The 21,788-nt window shown below is 41.8% G+C and overlaps 1 protein-coding gene across 1 annotated transcript in view; it reads right to left on the bottom strand.

Moving 5' to 3' along the window:
- The window catches only part of crppa (CDP-L-ribitol pyrophosphorylase A), a 73,468-nt gene that overhangs the window by 38,749 nt on the left and 12,931 nt on the right, over window positions 1-21,788 (bottom strand). Inside the window, exons 4-8 of the mRNA XM_033640762.2 lie at window positions 13,953-14,057; window positions 12,016-12,061; window positions 10,909-11,006; window positions 1,890-1,967; window positions 1,630-1,722 (exon numbers count right to left, since the gene is read on the bottom strand). Of these exons, the coding sequence (XP_033496653.2) occupies window positions 1,630-1,722; window positions 1,890-1,967; window positions 10,909-11,006; window positions 12,016-12,061; window positions 13,953-14,057 (420 nt within the window). The remainder of the gene's footprint in view (window positions 1-1,629; window positions 1,723-1,889; window positions 1,968-10,908; window positions 11,007-12,015; window positions 12,062-13,952; window positions 14,058-21,788) is intronic.

Genomic DNA, 21,788 nt, shown 5'->3' with positions numbered 1-21,788 from the left:
TTACCAAACTTTATTTTGGCATCCATCCTCTGGTCAGAGTTAAAAAGTTGAGATCGGCTTTTACAAAGTCGAGTTTCCTCCCTGTAACTTTGCATGCCAGAGTTCCTGTGCAGCTGATACAGGATAGCTCCTGTGACTCCCAGCGTCTAATGCATTCATTCTTCTTCACTGGTTTCCAAATCTGTCCGTCACACAGCAACAAGAGCACAGCTAGAAGAGCAGTCGGGAAGTGCGGGAATGATTTGAACATGTGTTATCTCAAATGGCTTTGAGCCATTCAAGCATTTCTAATGATGGCAGTGTGGGTCTGCCCTTCACTTCGGTCCAGACTGGAATATCTGAACAACTATTGGATGGCTTGTAGGAGTGTAAGGGTACACAGAAGTCACATTTTGTTTCATACCCCGATTTGGGAGCCACGGTTCCATGCGAGTTCAGTAGAGTGAAAAAAAATGCATGAGGATACGTTTCTCATTTATTCTGAACAGACAGAAGTGTCAAAGACAGATGAAATCTTGCTCCTGGGGACAGAGAGAGCATTTTGTCCACTGAAAACTTCAGTAAACTATAATAAAACTAAGGAACATTTTAAACTTTCGCAAAAGGCTACAGGTCACAACAGGCTATGAAACTGAGAAGCATCTCTTATGATATGAAATGAAAATACAAAATAAATATAATAATTCAAAACTTGAACTTGTGCATTAGGAGGATTTAAAAGTCCAGTTCAGACCAAAGATTCACGACAAGACGAAACCGTTTTTGTGTTGAGTTGTTGCATAGAGATGATACACCATCTCATCTAGTTGTATTGGTGTGAACCAGCAGGTTTTTAGAACTCTGCAGAACGGCGCATTGCAAGAAGTTGCCTGTTTGTACTCTTCTGATTGCTAATCTTTGGTCGGAACTGGGCTTTACAATTAGTTCCACCTTTACTATATGTCAGCGTAAATGTCAAATACTTTAGTGATTGTTTATCTTGTTTTGTTTTTGCATATAAAGGCTGTCTGGAAGCAACAGGCAAAAGCAGCTGGGCTCCAGTTTGTTTTTTCCTCGTCCCAGGGGTAATGCAGTCGGATATGTGTTAGCATGTTGGACGTCTTTCCATTCACCCCAAAACACTACTTGCACCTACACACAACTCTCGCTCTAGTGCTGTTGTAGCTGACTGGGAACCTGCCGGCGGGCCTTCCACTCAGGCGTTTTATTTGTGTTTGCCATTGTGTGACTGACTCGCACGCCAATCCACAGGTATTATGTTGCTCACGGCTAAAAGTTTGGTTTCACATGACATGCATCAATGTACAAACTGTGTATTCTGTGTGCGGCTGCATGCACTTAACCGTGACCCCCATACCGTGGTGGTTTGGCGCAGATAAACAACCCGTTACAGCCCTGATGAAATTGCCACAAATTTTTTACAGACATTCATGATCAGATCATTTATTCTATTGACTTTGGTGATTCCTCAGTTTTCCTCTAGAGCCACCATGAGGTTCACTTGTGTGGTTATGAGTAGAACCAACAACATTTGGATGGATTGCCATGAAATTTGGTACAAATACTCCTGTCTCAGTCTCACAGAACAACCTCTAAAACCGTGGCTGCAGTATCTGTATGTAAACTCACCCAAATGACGACCAGTGGATGAAGAAGAGCCCGATTCGCTGCCTCCAAATCCGTCAGTAAGGCCTCAACATTAGACAGGCAAGGACTATTGACCTGGAGACAAAGGACATAGAAAAAAAAATAGAAGAACTTTTGAAGCAAAGATTTTTCTCCATGATGACCTGCAAGATAAAGAAAACGCTAGAAGCCTGAACAGATCATGAATATTTACACAGAGATTTATATTTCTCTGAAAGCTTGTGCTTGTAATGGGAACTTACAGAAACCTGGATGAAGTTCCAATCCGTTAACAGATACCTGCCGTTTTCTCCCATCAGGTCCGGGATGACATCCAGCTCCTGCAAGACGGAGATCCCCTGATGTTAAATACTGAGTTGATATTCTGCTTGTTACAGGATCCTGAGTGATGAAGCAAGAGCTGCAGTACCAGAGTCCTAATGCGTCTGATGTGGAGTGACAGATTGACTTCATAGCTCAAAAGGTCACGAGGCTTCTGGTTTTTGTTTCAGCTACTTCTTCAATCATTCAGTGTCAGAGTACGCCCACCTGCTTTACTGCCATGACTGATTTAAGATTATAAAAAATCAAAATACACTCAGGGAGTATGCAACTGAGTGGCTTATTTCCATCAACTGTAATCAGAAGCTTATTAGAACAAATGGAAGAGATTAAAAAAAAGAAACTGTTTCTGGACTCCTTTATACTTCTGCACTGGCAGGAAAATTCTGTCATATGCAAAAGCTGGGGACAGCGATCAGACACAAGCCAACTTAAATTTCATTACGCTGCAAATTGAGTCAAAAGCCGACGTGCGGCCAAGAATCGTAAAAGCTTTTTTGCACAAAGACCCAGGACATTTAGGTCCTGATCTTTCCAGTCAGCTTCAGCCTTGGCATACGAGTGACATGAGGCAACCGGATAGCACTCCGTGTCCACCATGTTCGTTTCACATTCATCTTTGTTGTTGTGCCTCTAATTACAGCCTGGTACTACAATTTCACACACGCAGGAAATAAACACAGAAATAAACATTCAGGGTCTGAGTTTGGCATCCACATCCAGTTGTTCTACCCATTAAAATAACAGAAAGTCATTGGAAATGTGAAATGGTTATGGGAAACATATGTTGGAGGGTTAATTGGTCTTGAAAGATAACTGCCCGTGGCTTCAGGAGGAAAATCATTTCAGTCCGAAATGTAGATTTGCAGGGTTTTAAAAAAATTGACGTGATCTAAACCAGGTTGGGCATGAAATCCCAGAGTAGGAATGTTTATTTAAATTTAGGCATGGCCTGGAGAGCCAAGAAGCCACGGAGGCTTTGACAACCAAACCACTCCGAGGACACAAGAAAAACAAAGAGCTCAGCAGAGACGTGAGCCACCCACTGAAATAAATCTTAAATATGTTAAAGAAGGGACTGAACTCTAGGTATCTTAGTGTATAATTTAAAACAATGCAGTGTGTAAACACAAAAAAATCCCATTGAAATTATGGTTAAAGTTGTAATATTTGGGTATTTTAGCTACCTAGGGGCAGTGGAATCAAGCTGTAACACAACACTGACATATTATAACATTATTAAGTTTATGGTAAACTACAGATACATACACTACATATTACTACTACATATTCAGTAAAAACAAAGCAACAATGGCATTTATTTGGAATTGCGTTTCATCCACGTGACAAAAGAAAGTCTGATTTTCACTCTGTTTTGGCTCTAGTTTGGTCTCTATTAACTGGTGAGGGAATTATCTCGCTCTATAGTCGTTAAATGCTTCACTACCTTCACCAGTTAGTCGCTAACTGGCTCTGCGAGCTCGTGCTGAGCAGTTGAAAATACAGATTAGTGCAGCTTTAAAGGACGATTGTGTGACACTCAAAGTAAGAGATGGCACATTCATTTTCTTGAAAATAAAAACTGGTTGTAACTCCACAGTTGTATACCTCTGCGCACCAGGCAAGTTGATGTTACAGTTCACATTCATGTCTGGGACAGCATGGATGCTTCACACATCTTTGACCTTTTTTTGGACAAAAAATGTCATCTTCATTATATCCTATTCGACGTGTGTGAAATTTGGTCGTTATTAGCATACGAATTCTTATGGGGAAAAACATATTTTGTGAGGTCACAATGATCTTTGACCACCAAATCTGAATCAGGTCATTTTTGAGTCCGAGTGAACTTTGTGCCAAATTTGAGGAAATTCCTTCAAGGGGTTCTTGAGATATCGCATGTACAAAAATAGGATGCATTGATGGACAGACGGACAACCTGCAAACATAATGCCTCCTGTCATGACGATGGTTGGCACAGAGGCATAAAAATTATATTTAAATCAATAGGCTAACATGAACACTTCCTCAATTCACTGCAATCAGGGTTTTCCCGATACAGCCTTACGTGGTCTGTTTTGACCAGTAGATTATAGTGGCTAATGTTAGCGAGCTTTAGACAGCCATAGAGAGACAAAGTCCTTCTCCTTCCAGTGGACAACCATGGGACCTTATTTTGGAAAAAATATATACAGTAGTAATAGGAGAGAGGCAAATAATTCTGTGATCCCGTTTGCATTGTGCCATGAATTACACATATGATGTTTGTAAATTAAAAAGATAATTTTGCCAGTCAAGAAAATAAAACCGTTAAAGTATAAGACTGTAAAAACACATAATTATGAAGACTACACAGGTCGCTGTGTTTTGTACCTGGATATACGCACACAAGCAGCGGGTCGTTATTTCACCTCCCAGCTGATAGAAAAACCAGGATAACATCACATTTGTGCGGGGAACATAGCTAACTTATCTAGCTTGCTAGCTCCCTGGTGTTGGTGATGTATAATGTATATGATGAAAAATGTATTCATGTATATTTTATGCTCTGTAACATGACCTTTGGTGTTTTTAAAGGCGCCTTTTAAATAAAATGTATCGAGTTAATTTGACTAAAGTTCATAAAGCAGATTTCCCCCAATTTGGTTGAGGCCAATAAACAACACTATCATTGTGCACTTAGCACGTTGTGGCGTGTTGGGGCTAAAGAGGTGGAGTTTCACAGGTGTCATCCTCTGGGGACTATGAATGTCTGTGCAAAATTTTTATGGTAATCCATCCAATAGCTTCTGAGCTATTTCAGTCTCAGCCAAAGTTGTGGGGACAGACTGAAAGACTAACCAACACTGCCGTGCTTAGAGCCACGCAGCTAGCATAGCTAAAAATGTATGTTCTGGGTGATATATTTTTAAGTTTTTAAGTAGACAAGAGCAGCAGAGACAGATTCAAACATGAGGAGAGAAAACTGAATCAGAATCAAACTTAGATGGAAATTATAATGTCTGATTTTTACTTCGTTTAATATTTGAGCCTGTGGAAGCTGGGAAACTAACAGCAGCTACAGACACATTTACCACTGATGGAAATGCAATGACCATGTATTTACCACATTTAAAGGTCAGTTTCTACTCGAGTAAACTTTTGTAAATTGCTATCAAAACTCTGAACCCATTACTTATCACTATCAGTGGCTGACAGAAAAGCTCTTATCCTAGCTTGTGTCTGCTCAACAATCCTCCTTCCTCTCTGTCTCAGTGACAGATCCTCTTATAGGTTGAGGTTAATCATTAAAAACCATCACTAGGTTGATACATGAGTCTGAAGATTATCTTTGATCTAGGCTAGACATTAATATATTATCATACGTCAAGATAAAAGGGTTAGTGATAATACAGAGGACGTGATGTGGACAGATTTTTTTTTTAATGAAATACTTCTTTCCCCATGTCTGTACTTAGATGCCCATAAAACATCCACTTATCTGGGGTTAGCTTTGATCTGAATCCACTAATGTTTGAACAGTTGATGGCTCATAATTATGCATCAAAAGGGGAAAGTAGGATAGTGACCAACTGCAGACACGAGTTCAACATGGAGGAACTCGTGTAAAGGAAAATGAGGTTTACCAGTCGTAACGGATATTTAGTATTTTTGAACAACAAATCACATTAATTCATCTCAGTATTACATTTGTGATTTGTCTGTTCTTCATCTCTTTTTCGGTGCTTATGACACAATTAGACAACCATGTGGAGAGACACAATAACACAGCAGTGCTTGGTCAAAACTGAGACATTTGAGCCTAAAGTTTGTCGGCCTGTGGTCTTGACATTGTTTGAAACTGTAGACGAAACTGATGGTGGTTTATTGATCTGACGACATGTGAGACGTGAGCATTTTTGACGATGGCCTCCGTCCAGTCCTTTGGTCTTATCACATTTAACCATAGCTGTCTTTATTTTTGATGATGAGCAGTGGCGGTTGGTATGCGATAAAACTTTTGAAAAGTTTTGAGCCATGACTCCTTCTATTCTGGCTCCCAATAACACAAGATGACATTTTAAGACTCCAGTGTAGCCTACAGCCCTGTGGGGGAGAGGCAGGTTTTGCCTCCAGCTAATAAAATAATGTCATTGTGACGTCGGCTCTCAAAGGGTCTATTAAATCGCATCTAGATTAGTTGCATTTCAATGCAAGGTGTGCAGGGGGTCTGAGGTGGCCATGAGCAGGCCCTTAACCCCTAACTGCACCAGTAGTGATCGACAGATAAAATAAGAACAGCTTCCTGTTGGAGTTAAATTCATTTTTGTACATCAACTGACAACTTTTCCTTTTTCTCTGTAAGCCTTGGATCTCTCCGATAACATCCTGCTGAGAGAATCCCTTAATCATATTCTTACTGTGAGTGTCTTCCTCCTACGAACACATGCTGCCAAATCCTCCACCTGTGCACATACACACACTCAAACACACACACACACACCACACTACACTGGGCCCAGCCTTGCTTATCCCTGTATTAGATTCATGTAATGGCACTGGGACAAAGGTAATTCTTCGTCTTCCGCTTCTTCCACTCTCCTTTCATCTCCCCCTCCATTCTTCCTCCCTCCCAAACTCCCTGAAAAGGATGTATCTGATTCCGAAGCACACGCACCGGAAAAACACATCCCCACCGGCCACCTGAGCGCAGACGGGAATGGCTCCAATCAGCCGATCCAAAGAGGCCGACACCGACCCCAATCCGTCTGTGGGGCCTGGTCCAGCACCGGACAGCCAGATCCGCCCGTTTGACACCAGCTGATGAAGGACTTGGAGTGAGTTTAAAGGAGGATGGACTGTTTAGATCACGGAGGAACATGGAAACATGTAATGCGGCGTGCTCTACCTCCCACCCTTTCACTGTCAACAGCTATACCCGGGGAATATATATGTATACATCAGAATGGTTCAGGAAACACGTTTCCATACATGAAGCCATGTGCGGGCGATTCGTCAGCCTGGGTGTCTGCTCTGGAGATGAGTAATAGGTGATAGGCATGAAATATAAGCTCATAAAGGGACGGACATAATTTAAAAACACCTGTACAGTCTCATGTGATCCAAAAGCTCTGCAATATTCTGTGCTTACAACATTATTAAACCTGTGTGATTCAATTCTGTTCTATCTTCTCAGGCCTTACACTACTCTGTTGTTTTACAGGATTCATTTGCATCGTTATTATAAGTCATTTTGTTCCGCATATACTTGAACACCTTTCAGTTAGGGGGGAAGGTTTGGTGTAACCATAAAATGAAAAAAGGGGAATGCTATGTCTTGCATTTATATACATTTATATCAATCTTGATCAATACTTAATGATTAATCTGCTTTTTCATATTTGTCACCACAAGCACTGTGTAATCTTTGACTGATGGTCGACTCTATTATGTTTCTATATTAACTTTAAATAAAAACAAATGAAAAAAAGCATGCACATAAAGGAGCAGTGCTTCATCTTCCTCTCAGGCTGCGTGCACAACTTCCAGCATACACATATTTTTATCACCTATTTCGCCTCTCACCTGAATTTTAGCAGCTGGACAGTAAAAGGAAACTGTTTAAACAGCTTTTAGAGAAACATGCTCAAACTGTGAAGATGGGGCTAGGATTTTAAAAAGTGCGGGGAACATGTCTCCCCTGACCCTTGTGAAAATTACACCCCTGAAAAAGACAAGCATCAAAATGTCTATAGCTGCTCCTCATACCACTGCTACAGCTTTATCACACCTCTCTGACACTGGACCGTATATTCAGAATCCTAACAATCCTCACTTTCCCAATAAATCACCACATATTTAACTTCTTGAAGAGCTTCTGAGTTATGGAAACACCATACCATAACACTGAGACAGTGTATTTAGCTGTTTTACGGACAAAGTGGGCAACATAATGAATACAACAGATGAACAAACAAGAGGTGAATTATGCTGCAAGAGGGGTTTGAGTTTCTATGGACACTTTAATACTTTTTAACACGTTTCTTTGCTGTGACTTTGGTAAGTATTTGATGCTCAAAACAGACTTTCTGCTCAATATTCCTGTCAATTTAATTAATTCTATTTTATCTATATAGTCCAATATCACAAATCACAATTAGCCTCAAGGGCCTTAACTAAACAAGAACATTGAAAGCTACAAGTATCACCAAACTCACTCAGGTGCTTGATCTGGTTCCTTTCAGGATTCTTTGAACCTTGGTGCTGTCTAACCCAGTGGCTCCAAACTGGTTGGTCACAGGTCCATTCTGAATGGACTGCAAGTGACTCACAAACATGTCAAGTTTGTAAAAAAGACACTTTATTTTTAAGTACAGTGAATTTCCAGCACAGAGCTTTTATTTTGAAGTGCTGTTTCCAGCTGTAGAGTGAGTGACTAACGTACAGCTACCTGACAGACACAGCAAACTAGCTCGACGACATGGCCAAACGCAAGAATGACACTGAATATATCAAACTGTGTGGACCTTGAACTAATGACTAAGACGAAATCTGGACCCTGTGGCTGAACCAGTTGGGAACCACTGGACTGAACCAACGGACCCACCAGTTCTGATTGGAACCACTGTTACAAAGTAAGTGCCCTCAAAGGAGGTCGTTGCACAATGAACAACAGAAGTAAACAGTAGTAGCAAGATGGCGGATCACACTGATAACCCGCAGGTTATGCATTTGTTTTTATCCAGAAAACAAGCATGGACCAGCTATTAATGATAAGAAGACATAGAAGACTATAACGAGACTCCATCCTCTCTTTCCAACCAGCTACATTATGACATGCCAACTGATGTCGTCACAGTTCGAACATCAGGTCGAGGAAAACCTATTATTTTTTGGGTTCAGCTGCGAGCCAACTTTTGGGGTTCTGAACCAATTTATTTCTGGTCAAACTGCTCCCAACGGTCTAAAATTAGTTGCAGGAACCAGAACAGAGCCCATTCCACACTGGTGAAAAAGGGGTAAGAGAGGCAGTATTTATTCTGAGCTGTTATATTGAAATGAAACTGAACAGGCATTCATAACATCATGTCCAACCCCCCTGAGCTGAATGAGCTCCTTCCTATTATTATATCAGGTGGCACAATGCACCCTCATGCAGCCGTACACCTTCACTGTAGGGTTCATTTGTTTGTCTCAAAACAAATTTTGCAACTTATAAACACACAGCTTTTGAACCATCATAACTTGTTATCATCATTTATCTGTTATAAACACAGCTTTGCACAAGAGCTACTCTTTCTCACGGACCAACTCTGTACACACTACAACTACTGCAGGTCTGTCCGTCCTGGGAGAGGGATTTCTCCTCTGCTGCTCTTCCCGAGGTTCACTCCATTTTATCACTGTTGAAGGAATTTTGGGGGGTTTCTTAACTGAATTGAGGGTCTTGGGACGAAGGTGTGCTGTGCTGTAAAGATCGCTAAGCTGGCTGAGGCAAATCTGTGATTTGTGATATTGGGAAATAGAAATAAAACTGACTTGACCCAAAACTTGGAGCCACATTGCCATGGGCTTTGCTAAACTAGCATACTGGCTAAGGGCCTGTGTCCACTTTTTAAATTTTTCCCAATAAGTAGAGAGCGTATGTGGCTGCATGAGGCTGCCTAGAGATAAAACGCAGCACCCTGCCTCTTTCTTAAGACCACCCCAGCTTCTTTTCTGTGACCACTCCTGGTGCTTCTAGTTGGAAATCACAAAACTTTTTAGACAGGTGCTGGTGTTATCACTGCTGCTCCTTTAGCTACCGTCTATCCCAAGCTGTATAAAACTATCACAACAAAGACTGTAGCGGCCATTTTAACATAACCACAGTTCCTAGGCCACTTGTGTTTCTGTTCCTTTTGTGGAGATCCACTGTACCCTCATGAGGCAGGGAAAAAGTTTAACAAGGTTTATTGAGAATCTAAAAAAAGAGAAACAAAACGACAGGCCAAGTCCTTCCAAAATTACATCTCGTACAGCCCACTACCGACTCAATGTCCTATTTCTATATCTTCTTATGTATTACCTGTTATTATACTTCAACACTGCATAACGTGGTCAAAAACATATCGAGATCCAAATCAACACAAACTTCACGTTCTACGCACGTTGTCCACAATCTCCTACTGTCATGCGCACTAAACTGCCTTATGGCACAGGCCCCAACAAAGCTCATTCTCATGACATCCATTCTTCTTCTTTGTCTTTGAAGAAGGAAGGACGGTTTCCTGAGTCAGTGGTTACGTGGCTTGCTAAAGGGAAATCCAACAGTTGTTGAGGTAAAGGAGAAAATTTCACATGTGGAACCTCTATGCGGTCTGCGCCGTCTGACTGAATATCTCAGACTGTCACTCCTTACTGTTTTGCATATGGATACTGTTTTCCATTGTCTGCTAGGAGCAATTTTATAAATTAAATGGAGGATGTTTGAAACATGGGAATTTGACGAGCCCAAAAAAAGATTGAGAGTGAAAGGGAGGGATATGAACTGTGGTGGAAACTGGGAGCTTGTCAGGTCTGAGTGAGCAGAGGTGGTAGGAGGAGGAGGAGGAGGTAAGAACTCATCACTAAACACTCAATTAATCAAGCAAACTCCCACGGTACAGCAAATATGACTGCCATCTGCTCTCCTGCATGCCAGGGAGTGAGAGGTGGAGGTCGGGGATGGAGGGTGAAAATGAGGAGGAGGAAAGTTGCAGAGAGTGGATCTCCCAGACAGGCTACATTAGAGATCTGAGCACAGATGGCAAGTCTCACCACCGGGGCCACCCAAGTGGAGCTCACATTGAATTTGTGGGGGATTGGTGGTACAGGGACGGAGAGACGGAGGAAAACAAAAATGCCTAACTCAAGGGTATTTTCAGTAATGCTGTCAGCAACATAACCGACATTTTAACCAGCTGTGACTGTCACTCTTACCATGTCGAGAGCTCCAACGGCCTTCTGTAGAGCACCGGCCAGTGTCACAGCTTGTGCAGATTCACCTGTGATGACACACGCTGACCGCGACAGAGTGTCTGAAAGAAAATGACAGTTAAAAATATTGCAAATTTACATCAATTTACTGTGATGCAGCCTTTAAATCCAGGAAATAACACCTACAATAAAACGAAATCCAAATTCTGAGACAATATCTAGTCTCACATGGATAGATGTATCTATATATTGCCCAGCCTTACATCCTGGACAGAAACAGAAGATACATTTTCCATCCATTTAACATTAAACTAAGATGACCTACTGTTCTGTACAACAACATCCACTCATCTCAGCCACTGCTGCAAAAAGCTGAGAACCTCTGGAACGACTGCCTCACTTAAAAAGCCATCTACTGACAAATCAGTTTGTAAGTGTTCACACAAACACGCACAGCCATGTGTGGGCCTGCACATACATTTTACACACACACACACTAATTCCCACATACACACACAGTGGTGCGTAATCAAGTATGTATGGGCACACAGAAACACAAACACACACCGACTGAAACACTCGACAGTTTGTCATACTGACAGATGTGAGAACTCTCTTTCACGTCGTCTCTAAAAAAACACACACACACAATGAATTCATTCACATCAGAGGCTGTGGGAATAATCACCATGCACCTTATGTCATCATCAAACAGGTAACTGTTGGTGCAGGTGCTGGCGGGGTGAAATACGGGGCTGTGTTTATTTTAATGTCTCTGATTGTGATAGTCTCCCTTGTTCTGACTTGCTTTCCATAGTGTTCACCGACTGCTTACAGCCGGCCTGTTTCAACCGAAGCTGAACAATGCTACAAAGAATTTATCCCCCTCAGTGCAGCGAGGGACAATAATGGTTCATTATATTGAACAAAGAGACACAAATACTCTGCTCATTTCTGACCATTTAATCTATCTGAGAAGCCCCTCAGCCTTTTATGTATACACGTCTTCATGGATTCATCATGTGTGTAAATAACATGAAAAGAAGAAAAAGTCCAAACAGAACATACAGGAAGTGATTCAATGGTAAATGCATAAAGAAGGTCACTCACCTTTGATAATGGACTCTGCAGCAGCCAGATCCCGTTTGTAGGTTACCTGGAGTTCAAAATAACATAGGTTTAAAGGACCAGTTCGCCCAAATTAGACAAAAATAATCATCTATTCATAGAGGTGCCTGGCAGAGATAGTGGTTTTGATTTTATGTGCCAAGTTTTTGAGATATCTGCCTCTGGAAAAAAAATACTATTTGGGCTCCTAAAAGCATTAAAAAAGTTACTCTAGATCAATCAGTGGTTCCTACAATGTCACAAGATGATTAATATGAAAAAAGTAATAAAGTCTGCTACAAAAAAAATCATATTTATGCTTTGAACTTTTCTCTAATATTTGCTTTTTCTTGTGATATACTGTCAAGTTTTGCCTCTCAAACTTCTAAAAATTTTAAATGAAATGCTTCTAATAGCACGACCCCACTGCAGAAACTTTTCCAGGTGACCAGGAGCCATTTCAGAAACCCAGAAACCTTACTTCAGTTTCTGTACGGGTCTAAAGCCTGGTCCACACGTACACAATATTTTTAAAATTGTTTTTTTTCCCCGTCTTTGGTCTCAAAAAGTCCACAAAAGCGTTGTCACAAAAAATCTCATTCCAAATCAAAACGCAAAACACATTTGAAGCCTTTAAGGAGCACACTAAACTGACAGGCAGCAACATAACTGTGACCCTAAAGCCACGAAAAGCAGAAGATGTCGGCCAATCACTAGCCTGAAAAAAAAAAAAAAAAGCTATCACCGAAAGTTCACCTGGAGCAGAGACCTCAGTGGCTCAGTCTGACTAGGAGTGTGTCATATCATCTCATTCACGGTAACATTGGTGTAACTTTTAATATCATATGAAAAATTCATATTGTGATATTCTTGATATTTCGACCTGTTGATATATTGATAACATACTGTTACCCCCGGCAACAACAAGCATGGCTGAAAGTGAAATTATTACCGACTCTGCGGTGGCTCCAAAAAGAGGAGCAGCTTCAGTAGTGTGGAATAAACTGTGGCGTCCTGAATGTTTTATGAACAGTCCCGGACTTCTCAGACTCTTTTAGTGACTTACCGCTCAGAAGGAACTCATTCAGCAGCTCCTCTGGCAGCAGCACAGCGTCTCTCTCCCTCTCCTCTCTCGCCGTGCACACACGGGAGTCGGAGTCGTCAAGTGATTTTGTCATAAACCTTTGGTAATGTAAACCTACGTGAAAAAACTCCTGCAGACAAATCAGACTAATTTGGCTAATTTTCACGCTTCCTCAGGAGCAGCTAACTCGGGGGGACGTTAAGCTCCTGTGGCTCCACAGATCCTGGAACTATCTGTTCAAAAAAGGCTCTAAGAAGGGAACAGTAATTTTTCATCTGAGCTGCTCACAACTCACAGATACACAATCTGCAGCCTGGGATCATGGCTTCGTATTAATCACAAGCAAAGAGCTTTGAACCACCACTCAGAGTTATCCAGAGAGCTGAGGCTTTGTTTTTTTGAAGACAAGTTGTTCTTCAGATGTTATTTAAATGTCCTTCAATGGTTCCAGCACCACAAACAAAATTTTGTCCATTATATTAGGGTGGAGACCAAAATCTCAAAACCTCTGCACATAAAATCAAAAGTATCTTCATGGTAAGATATCACAAAGTCTGACTTACAAAAATATGTCCTTTTGTAATTTGGGTGAACTTACTGTTCAAGGCAGAGCGTTATATGATCTGATATAGGGGTAAATACAGAACATTTACATTTAAACTAATTTCTGCATGCTAATCCTGGATGTCACATTCAATATATTAGTACTTCCTCCTCTGCCAGCACCCCTCACTTCCAATTCATGAGCTTTGTTTGTGCCCATATGATAAATCTGCAGCGGGCACACAGCTGCGCTCGCCAAAATGTCACCAAATCCACAATCCCAGAACCCAAACCAGGCCCCTGGCGAGCTCACCTTCCACAGTGTTGGCGGCCCCTGGATGAGCTTGGCATTGGTGCCACAGTACTGCAGAGCCAGATGAAGACACTCGGTGCCAAACTCAAAGTCTGACTCACTGCACTGCAGAGGGGACACAACAGAGAGGAGCGGCTGTGGACAATTGTTGACAACAATATATTTCCATCACACTCAGTGGAGCTGTGGTACACCATGTTCCACTGCAGTGCTGGAGCTGAACCAGCGGCTGCAACCAACTGGATGCCCTGTTACGTATATGAACTCACTGACATCATGTAGGGATGGTCTGTGTGTTTAAGAAAGATGTTGAAGTCGTACACATACTTGGGAATATTTTAAATTTTACTTTATTTGGTTGGACAGTCTGTCACATAAATTTCATTAGATTTCGTTTTAAATATCATTGTCTATAAAAGCTTTTTTAATGACGCAGAGTATGAACAAATTCAAGTAAGGAAATATTCTTGAATCCCAGATTTGTGCGTACACACTGTGAATGAGGCCCATTTTATTTTCAGAGGAGTCCAGACTGAACAACACGACCTGTTGTGTGCTCTCTGATTTACCACTTGTTCGAGAAGGCTCGTCTTTTGTTCAGACATTCCTGAGATAATTTGGTTCTGTGCATCGTATTGTTGTCTCCTTGAGAGATGAAATGCTTCTACAGCTTGAACTTTCTGCACATATTTCAGCGATTATATCTGAGGCCTTCCATACACCGTCTGTATCCTGATCAGAGCTGGTGTCTGGACAGAAGAGAAGCAGGCTCATAACGTGATGCTCTGTCACCACATATTTCAGCAGACACTTCAGAAGATGCTGTTTTCTTTGGCTGATGGACTGTTGGCCCTGTAACACTCTTATCTCTCTGAATTTGGTTTCATCAGGTCATAAGACATTTTTCCACGCTGTTCTTCAACATGTGATGTGTTTTCTTGTATAAATGTGGATGCTACATAAATGGTTGTTCCTGCGTATGTGAGTATGTGTGGCAAAACGTTGTCATAGAGCCTGGTGATGGTGGTGAACAGCTTCTTGTTTGTTTCATTCGGAAACTGTTCCACTTTCAATCTAAACGCTTTAACAACAGTGTTACAGGATTTTATTTGTGTTGGATGACCAAAAAAATTTCCAAACATACATTAACTAATTTTATCATTAAACCAGTAACTCATAAAAGGCTCTTTACTTCACTGCGCCTTTCCAACAGCAGAGATGTGACAATGTTTGTTCCAGTACTTTATTTCCCCTCGTTTTTCTTTTTCACACAACTGTTCCAAGACTCATTAGAAGGTAAGAACATGTGGTTCCAGTATATTTCATTGGAGGGAAATGCTACACATGCAGATTTGATGCTTTTATGGACTGCGTTTGTTCTCAATCTTGTTGTGAACCAAGATAAAAACAAGAGGCAAACTGAACTAATCAGAATTAATTTCAGGTTAGGGCCAATCTGGATGTGCAGGTTAATCCTGGAGTCCCAGCTCCAGATGTAAAGGTTGTGCACAATAATGTCTACTTTTGTTCTTACTGGGTACATTATTCCATTTACAAGTTAAAACAAACACTGATATATGTAAGGCTGGGAATCATTTAAAAAATCATAATTCCAGTACCATTAAAGGTTAAGTGTGTAAGATTTAGGGGATTTAGTGGCATCTAGTGGTGAGGATTGCGACAAGCTAAAAGTTCTCCCTGTTAGAATTCCTTCAGTGCTCATTGTTCAGGAAGTTTTTACCGGGAGTCACATTATCTGCAAAGGTCTCTTCCTCTCCAAAACAAACGGACTAGGCAATTAATGGCCTAAAAAAACAGTTTTACATTATAAATCATTGTTTCTGCTGTTTAGCATGTCGGAGACGAGCCACGAGCCTAAAATCTTCTAATGTGTGCTCACTTTGTTTTTCTGATAAGATCCAGACACTCAGGAGGTTTTTACCAGGAGCCAATTTATCCACAGAGGACTCCTCTCCAAAACAAACAAACTCAGTGATTTAAACCAGTAGGAACACTGAATAAAGCATTGTCACATAAATATAAATAATTAAATGTTTTTGTGACAGTCTCCCCGCAGAGGGGCTTCAAGCTATGGTGGCTGACGTGGACACAAAAAACGTGAATGGCCCTATTTACAGCCAGTGTTTGGTTTGTCCGTTCTGGGCTACTGTAGAAACATGGCGGTGCAACATGGTGATCTCCAGGAACAAAGTCCCTCTCCCTGTGTGGATATAAACAGCTCATTCTAAGGTATCAAAAACACAACAATTCTTATTTTCAGGTCATTTTAAACTTAAGAAAGTATAATTATTGTAGTATATTCAATTTCTGCCAATATAACCCCCTAAATCCTTCACACTGGACCTAAATTAAACCAACGCAGAGTGCTTCATTTGATAGCTTTTGTTTCTACCTGATCTTGTGAATGGCAGCATTCAGTTTAGTAAAATGCCACCAGATGCAACGAGCATGTATACTAGACTACCAAACATTCTGGTGGCATCTCAGCACACTGAACTACATCAAATACACAGAGCTCAACTTCACCATATGGGCTGTAGCTGCTGCGTTAGAGGGTCATTACTTGTCGCATTAAATTGAAGAATTCATTCAAATAAACACAAGAAGTTTGTGCTCTAACAAAAAAAAAAAAAAAAAAGGATCAGCACTCAGTGAATAACCTCCTAAGCCCTACGATAAGCTATTATGGCAAGGCTTAACTATACAGACCAGTGAGTAGTGATAACTAACATGTCTTTGGGGTCATCGGGTGGGAACCTCCTTTCACCGGTGTTTCGTCTAGTTGGTCCCACGACACCTCCAGGAGGCTGGACAGTGATCTCTGGCGTCCCAGAGACACTCCCCTAATGCCAGGTCTCACTGCTCCCCACACTAACCGAACAACCTCCTTTACCTTACCTATACTACCACAGAGGAGGTAGACCCAGGGAAGGAAGCCTTGTTAGGCTGTCACACTCCCCCGCCGGGTTAGGCTGTACAGTCTACCTCCCCAAGACGAGCCCTCACAACAATGACACCTCCAGGAGGCTTGACAGTGATCTCAGCCCAAACAGCACTGCCACCTTCAACCAAACCCAGGCTCTGTTTATGCGAGCTCCAGGCAGAAGCAATGCTGATACTAGCTTTCCTGTCACATTCACCATACTCTATTTCACACACTACATAGCATAACTACAATACAAGCTAAAGTTAAAGGAGCTAACTGGACTTACAGGATCAGCAAGCACACTCACCTTGCCGCATGGCCTCAAACAAAATGGATTCCAATAGGCCACTCCCACACTTAAATACTTCCTCTTCCTGAATTTCTCCAGTGGATCTCTCCACCTGATCTCAAGGAGTTATGTGCCCTGCTTAGTAGTTCCCCCTGCTGGCCCCCAGCTGACATTATTTCTTCTGTAATAGATAAACTGGCTGCATTTAATTGCTTCATCTGACATTTCCCTCACTGTCTTCCTCAAACTCTGTCCCCGCACTCCGAGTTCCCCCAGGAGTGAGACAGTTGATCTTGCTATGAATCCCCTACACCCCACTTCCACTGGACAAATCCTAGTCTTCCATCCTCGCTGCTCAGCTTCTGCTCCTAAGTCTGCATATCTAAGCTTTTTCCTTTCATAGGCTTCTTCCACTGAGTCTTCCCAAGGAACTGTCAGCTCAATGAAATAAACTATCTGTTGACTCACTGACCACAACACTAAGTCAGGCCTCTGCCTGGTACATACTATTTCCTGAGGAACAACAAGCTTTCCCCCTAAATCTACTTGCATTTCCCAATCACAAGCACCTTCTAGGCGGCCACACCCTTGCCTCCTCACTAACTTATCCCTTCTGTATTTCTCTCCCTCACGGACAAACTGAATTACTAAGCTCCTATCCTTAACACCTTCTGAATTCACCTGTCTTCGTTTCCCTTCGATGCCTGCAGCTAAACATTTCAACACCTGATTATGTCGCCATGTATATCGGCCTTGTGACAAGCTAACTTTACAGCCTGACAAAATATGCTTTAAAGTTGCGGTACGTGAACACAATGGGCATGATGGGTCCTCATTTACCCACAGTTTTAGGTTCTGGGGGGTTGGTAACACATCGTATGTAGTCCCTACCAGGAATCTAATACGATTCTCCTCCATACTCCACAGGTCCCTCCAACTAAGCTTCCTCTTCTCTACACTTTCCCAATTCAACCACTGTCCCTGTTTAGCCTGGGCCACTACCTTTGCACCCCTTAGCATCTCTTCCTGTCTGCTTATCTGTTCTACAACCAGCTTTCTTTTATCTTTGAGACCTGCTTTATTCCATACTGGTTTGCCTGAGCCAAGCCCCAGGCCTCCCCGGCCAAACTGAACATTACCTACAATCTCTGCATGTCTAAGAGCTGCCTCTGCCTCCTGAACTGCCGATCTTGGGTTCCACTTCCTCCCCTTGGTTGGATTTGGAACCACGCTCCTAACTACCACGTCCTTACTCCCAGATAACAAGAGCTCTGTCCTGACCTTGGTACATTTAAATTCCTCTGTTAAACTAGATACTGGCAGCTGAAGTATCCCTTTTCCATACAATGCAACACTACTTAGGCACCTAGGAGCGCCCAACCACTTCCTAATGTAGGAGCTAACCAACCTTTCAATTCTCTCCACAACAGATATTGGGATTTCATAAATTGACAGTGGCCACATTAACCTAGGATATAGCCCAAATTGCAAACACCACAACTTCAACTTTCCTGGAAGTTCTGATTTATCTATTCTATCCAATCCTTCAGCCACATCTTTTCTAAATTTCACCACCTGTTCCTTATCATTCAACTCTACATTGTACAACCTACCTAAGCTCTTTACTGACTTTTCCCTAATTGTTGGGATGTCCTCATCATCTATGACAAACTTCCTATCACTTAACTTCCCTCTACATATCAAGATGCTTCTAGATTTACTAGGCTTGATTTTCATGCTGGCCCACTTGAGGTTCTTATTTACCTTCTCTAGTAGCCTCTTTGTACATGGCATTGTTGTGGTCACCAGTGTCATCTCATCCATGTAAGCCCTAACTGGTGGAAGATGCAACCCATTCTGCCGTCTCTCCCCACCTACCACCCACTTAGAAGCCCTGATGATTACTTCCATTGCCATAGTAAATGCTAATGGAGAAATTGTACACCCTGCCATGATGCCTATTTCTAGCTTCTGCCAACCTGTTGTGAAACCTGCTGTACTTAGACACAACCTAATATCCTGAAAATATGCTTTCACTAAGTTAACAACTACCTGTGGCACTCTGAAGTAGTCAAACGCACTCCAAATGAGGCTGTGCGGTACTGAACCAAACGCATTTGCAAGATCTAAAAATATTACATGTAGGTCCCTTTTGTTAATCTTCGCTGCCTGAATCTGGTGCCAGATCATGCTAGTATGCTCTAAACACCCTGAAAAACCTGGTATTCCTGCCTTCTGCACCATGGTATCTATTAAGCTATTCCTTTCTAAGTAGCTAGCTAGTCTCTGTGCTACTACACTAAAGAAAATCTTCCCCTCCACATTCAAGAGAGAAATCATCAATCCACAGACTCCTTCTCCTTAGGAATGAGGACACCCCCTGCCCTACGCCATGCTCTTGGTATAATTTGTTTTTCCCAAACTATTCTTAGCTGTTTCCACAAAAATTTAAGGGTATCAGGCGCACTTTTATAAACCCGGTAGGGGACTCCATTAGGCCCTGGGGCTGAAGAAGCCTTTGCACGCCTGACCACCTCCTGAACTTCCTTCCACCTAGGTGGCCTGACATCCATCTCATGCTCTATCCCTCCTAATGGAGGGATATCAGGTGGGAAACCTACTATCCTATTCTTCTCCAAATCTGAATATGTGTTTCTCAAATATTCTTCAACCTCTAACCTTTCTGCTTTAAGCTGCCCTCCCTTTTTCTGGCTGAACAATCCTTTAACAAACTTAAAAGGGTCCCTGAAAAAACCTGTCCTAGCATGTTCCTTCTTCCTCCTCTTTTTCCTGAGATGCTCTGCCCTTCTAAGAACTGCTAGCCTGCTTCTCAACTCCTCTTGCAACACCTTAATTCCCTCCCTTTCTTCTTCTGTAGCCTTTTTCCACTGCTTTCTTAACTGTCTCCTTTCCTTGACTAACTTCTCTATTTCTCTCTGCCGCCTAGACTTACCTGACTGTACCCTCTCACTCCTCTTTCTCTCATGCACCCCAAACCTCTCTACACCATATGAGGTCATTTTAAACTTAAGAAAGTATAATTATTATAGTATATTCAATTTCTGCCAATATAACCACCTAAATCCTTCACACTGGACCTAAATTAAACCAACACAGAGTGCTTCATTTGATAGCTTTTGTTTCTACCTGATCTTGTGAATGGCAGCATTCAGTTTAGTAAAATGCCACCAGATGCAACGAGCATGTATACTAGACTACCAAACATTCTGGTGGCATCTCAGCACGCTGAATTACATCAAATACACAGAGCTCAACTTCACCATATGGGCTGTAGCTGCTGCGTTAGAGGGTCATTACTTGTCGCATTAAATTGAAGAACGTTACATACAAGTAGTGTTTTTCTTCTAAATCTGGGTACAAGAAGGATCAAATGCAGATATCATTTGACTGGAGAAGTTCCGATACTACTTGGTACTGAGTTATTTCAGTCAATACCTGACAAGTATTTAGTGCTGATACCAAGCCTTACATTTGTCACCTTTTAAAGTAATTTAGAAGGAAATATGTCAGCAAACAAGTGGCTATATACAAGTCCAATATTCTCTCTCCTAACTCTGAGGAACTACCTGCTGAGTGCACTTAACGGCTAATGCACACAGACTACTCTTTATTTATATCAGTGCTTAAATAAGATTGGTTCATATAGTTTTATCTGTGTTTTAACTCAGCTGGGAAAGCTCAGTTCCTGTAGATCACATGGAAGTTTGGATTGAGGTGATGAGCTCATTTGATTTAAAATACAAAGACGAGTCCATGCTACCTGAGATAATACCTGGGTAATATTTTATCAAGCTATAAAAGAGAGGGGTCTTTTATTCCACAGACCCTGGAACTGAAGAGAGAAATTACAGCAGAGATTCGCTCTCGGTCTTGAGGTAATTTAACCTTCAGCATTTTCTCTCTGTACAAAAGCTTTCACTGGGGACTGGATAAAGTGTCTGCCCCTTTGTCTTTTCAGCCTTAAGTTCTTCTACTCTCAATGGATGTCAAGATACAAATGTGCAGCTCTCAGAGATTTTTCATGAGCATGTCCTACAGTCCTAACCTGACACTTTCTCTACCTTTTGAAAGGCTGAAAAGGAGGAGAACCACAGGAGGAGACAGGGGGACACACTCTCAAGCGTCCCCCAATCGTCTCTTTCTCTGGTGACCTCCCCACTTTGTCTTCATTTTTGCAACCTGACTGGCCCTGACACCGCAGCATAAATGTGAGCTCATATTCTGAAAAGGCCAATGTCAAAGCCAACAGGGCTCTCAGAGCAATCTGAAGATCCAAATGTGCCAGGAGTAAAAATAACTGCAGACAAATGGGGCTCCAATTGAAGGCATACTTTAGCTCTTAGCTCAAAGTTTGCTGCGTCCTTCAAAACCGTGGCTATCGGAGGGACCATCTAATGGAGTCAGGGATGAAATAGCAAACTCAAATAAATAAGATCAACTTCTGCAACTCAAGTTTCACATGAAAGCAGCTCGCCAAGTCTTAGAAATAAGCCCCTGCTTTTAAAAAAGACCCGACACATTTACGGTTTACGTCAGCAGATAAATTCTTTCCATTTTTCAGGTATACATATTAAAACGC

This window comes from Epinephelus lanceolatus, chromosome 10 (genome assembly GCF_041903045.1).
Source record: "Epinephelus lanceolatus isolate andai-2023 chromosome 10, ASM4190304v1, whole genome shotgun sequence".
Taxonomy (NCBI): Eukaryota; Metazoa; Chordata; class Actinopteri; order Perciformes; family Serranidae; genus Epinephelus; species Epinephelus lanceolatus.
This window is presented reverse-complemented; position numbering and strand designations above follow the sequence as displayed.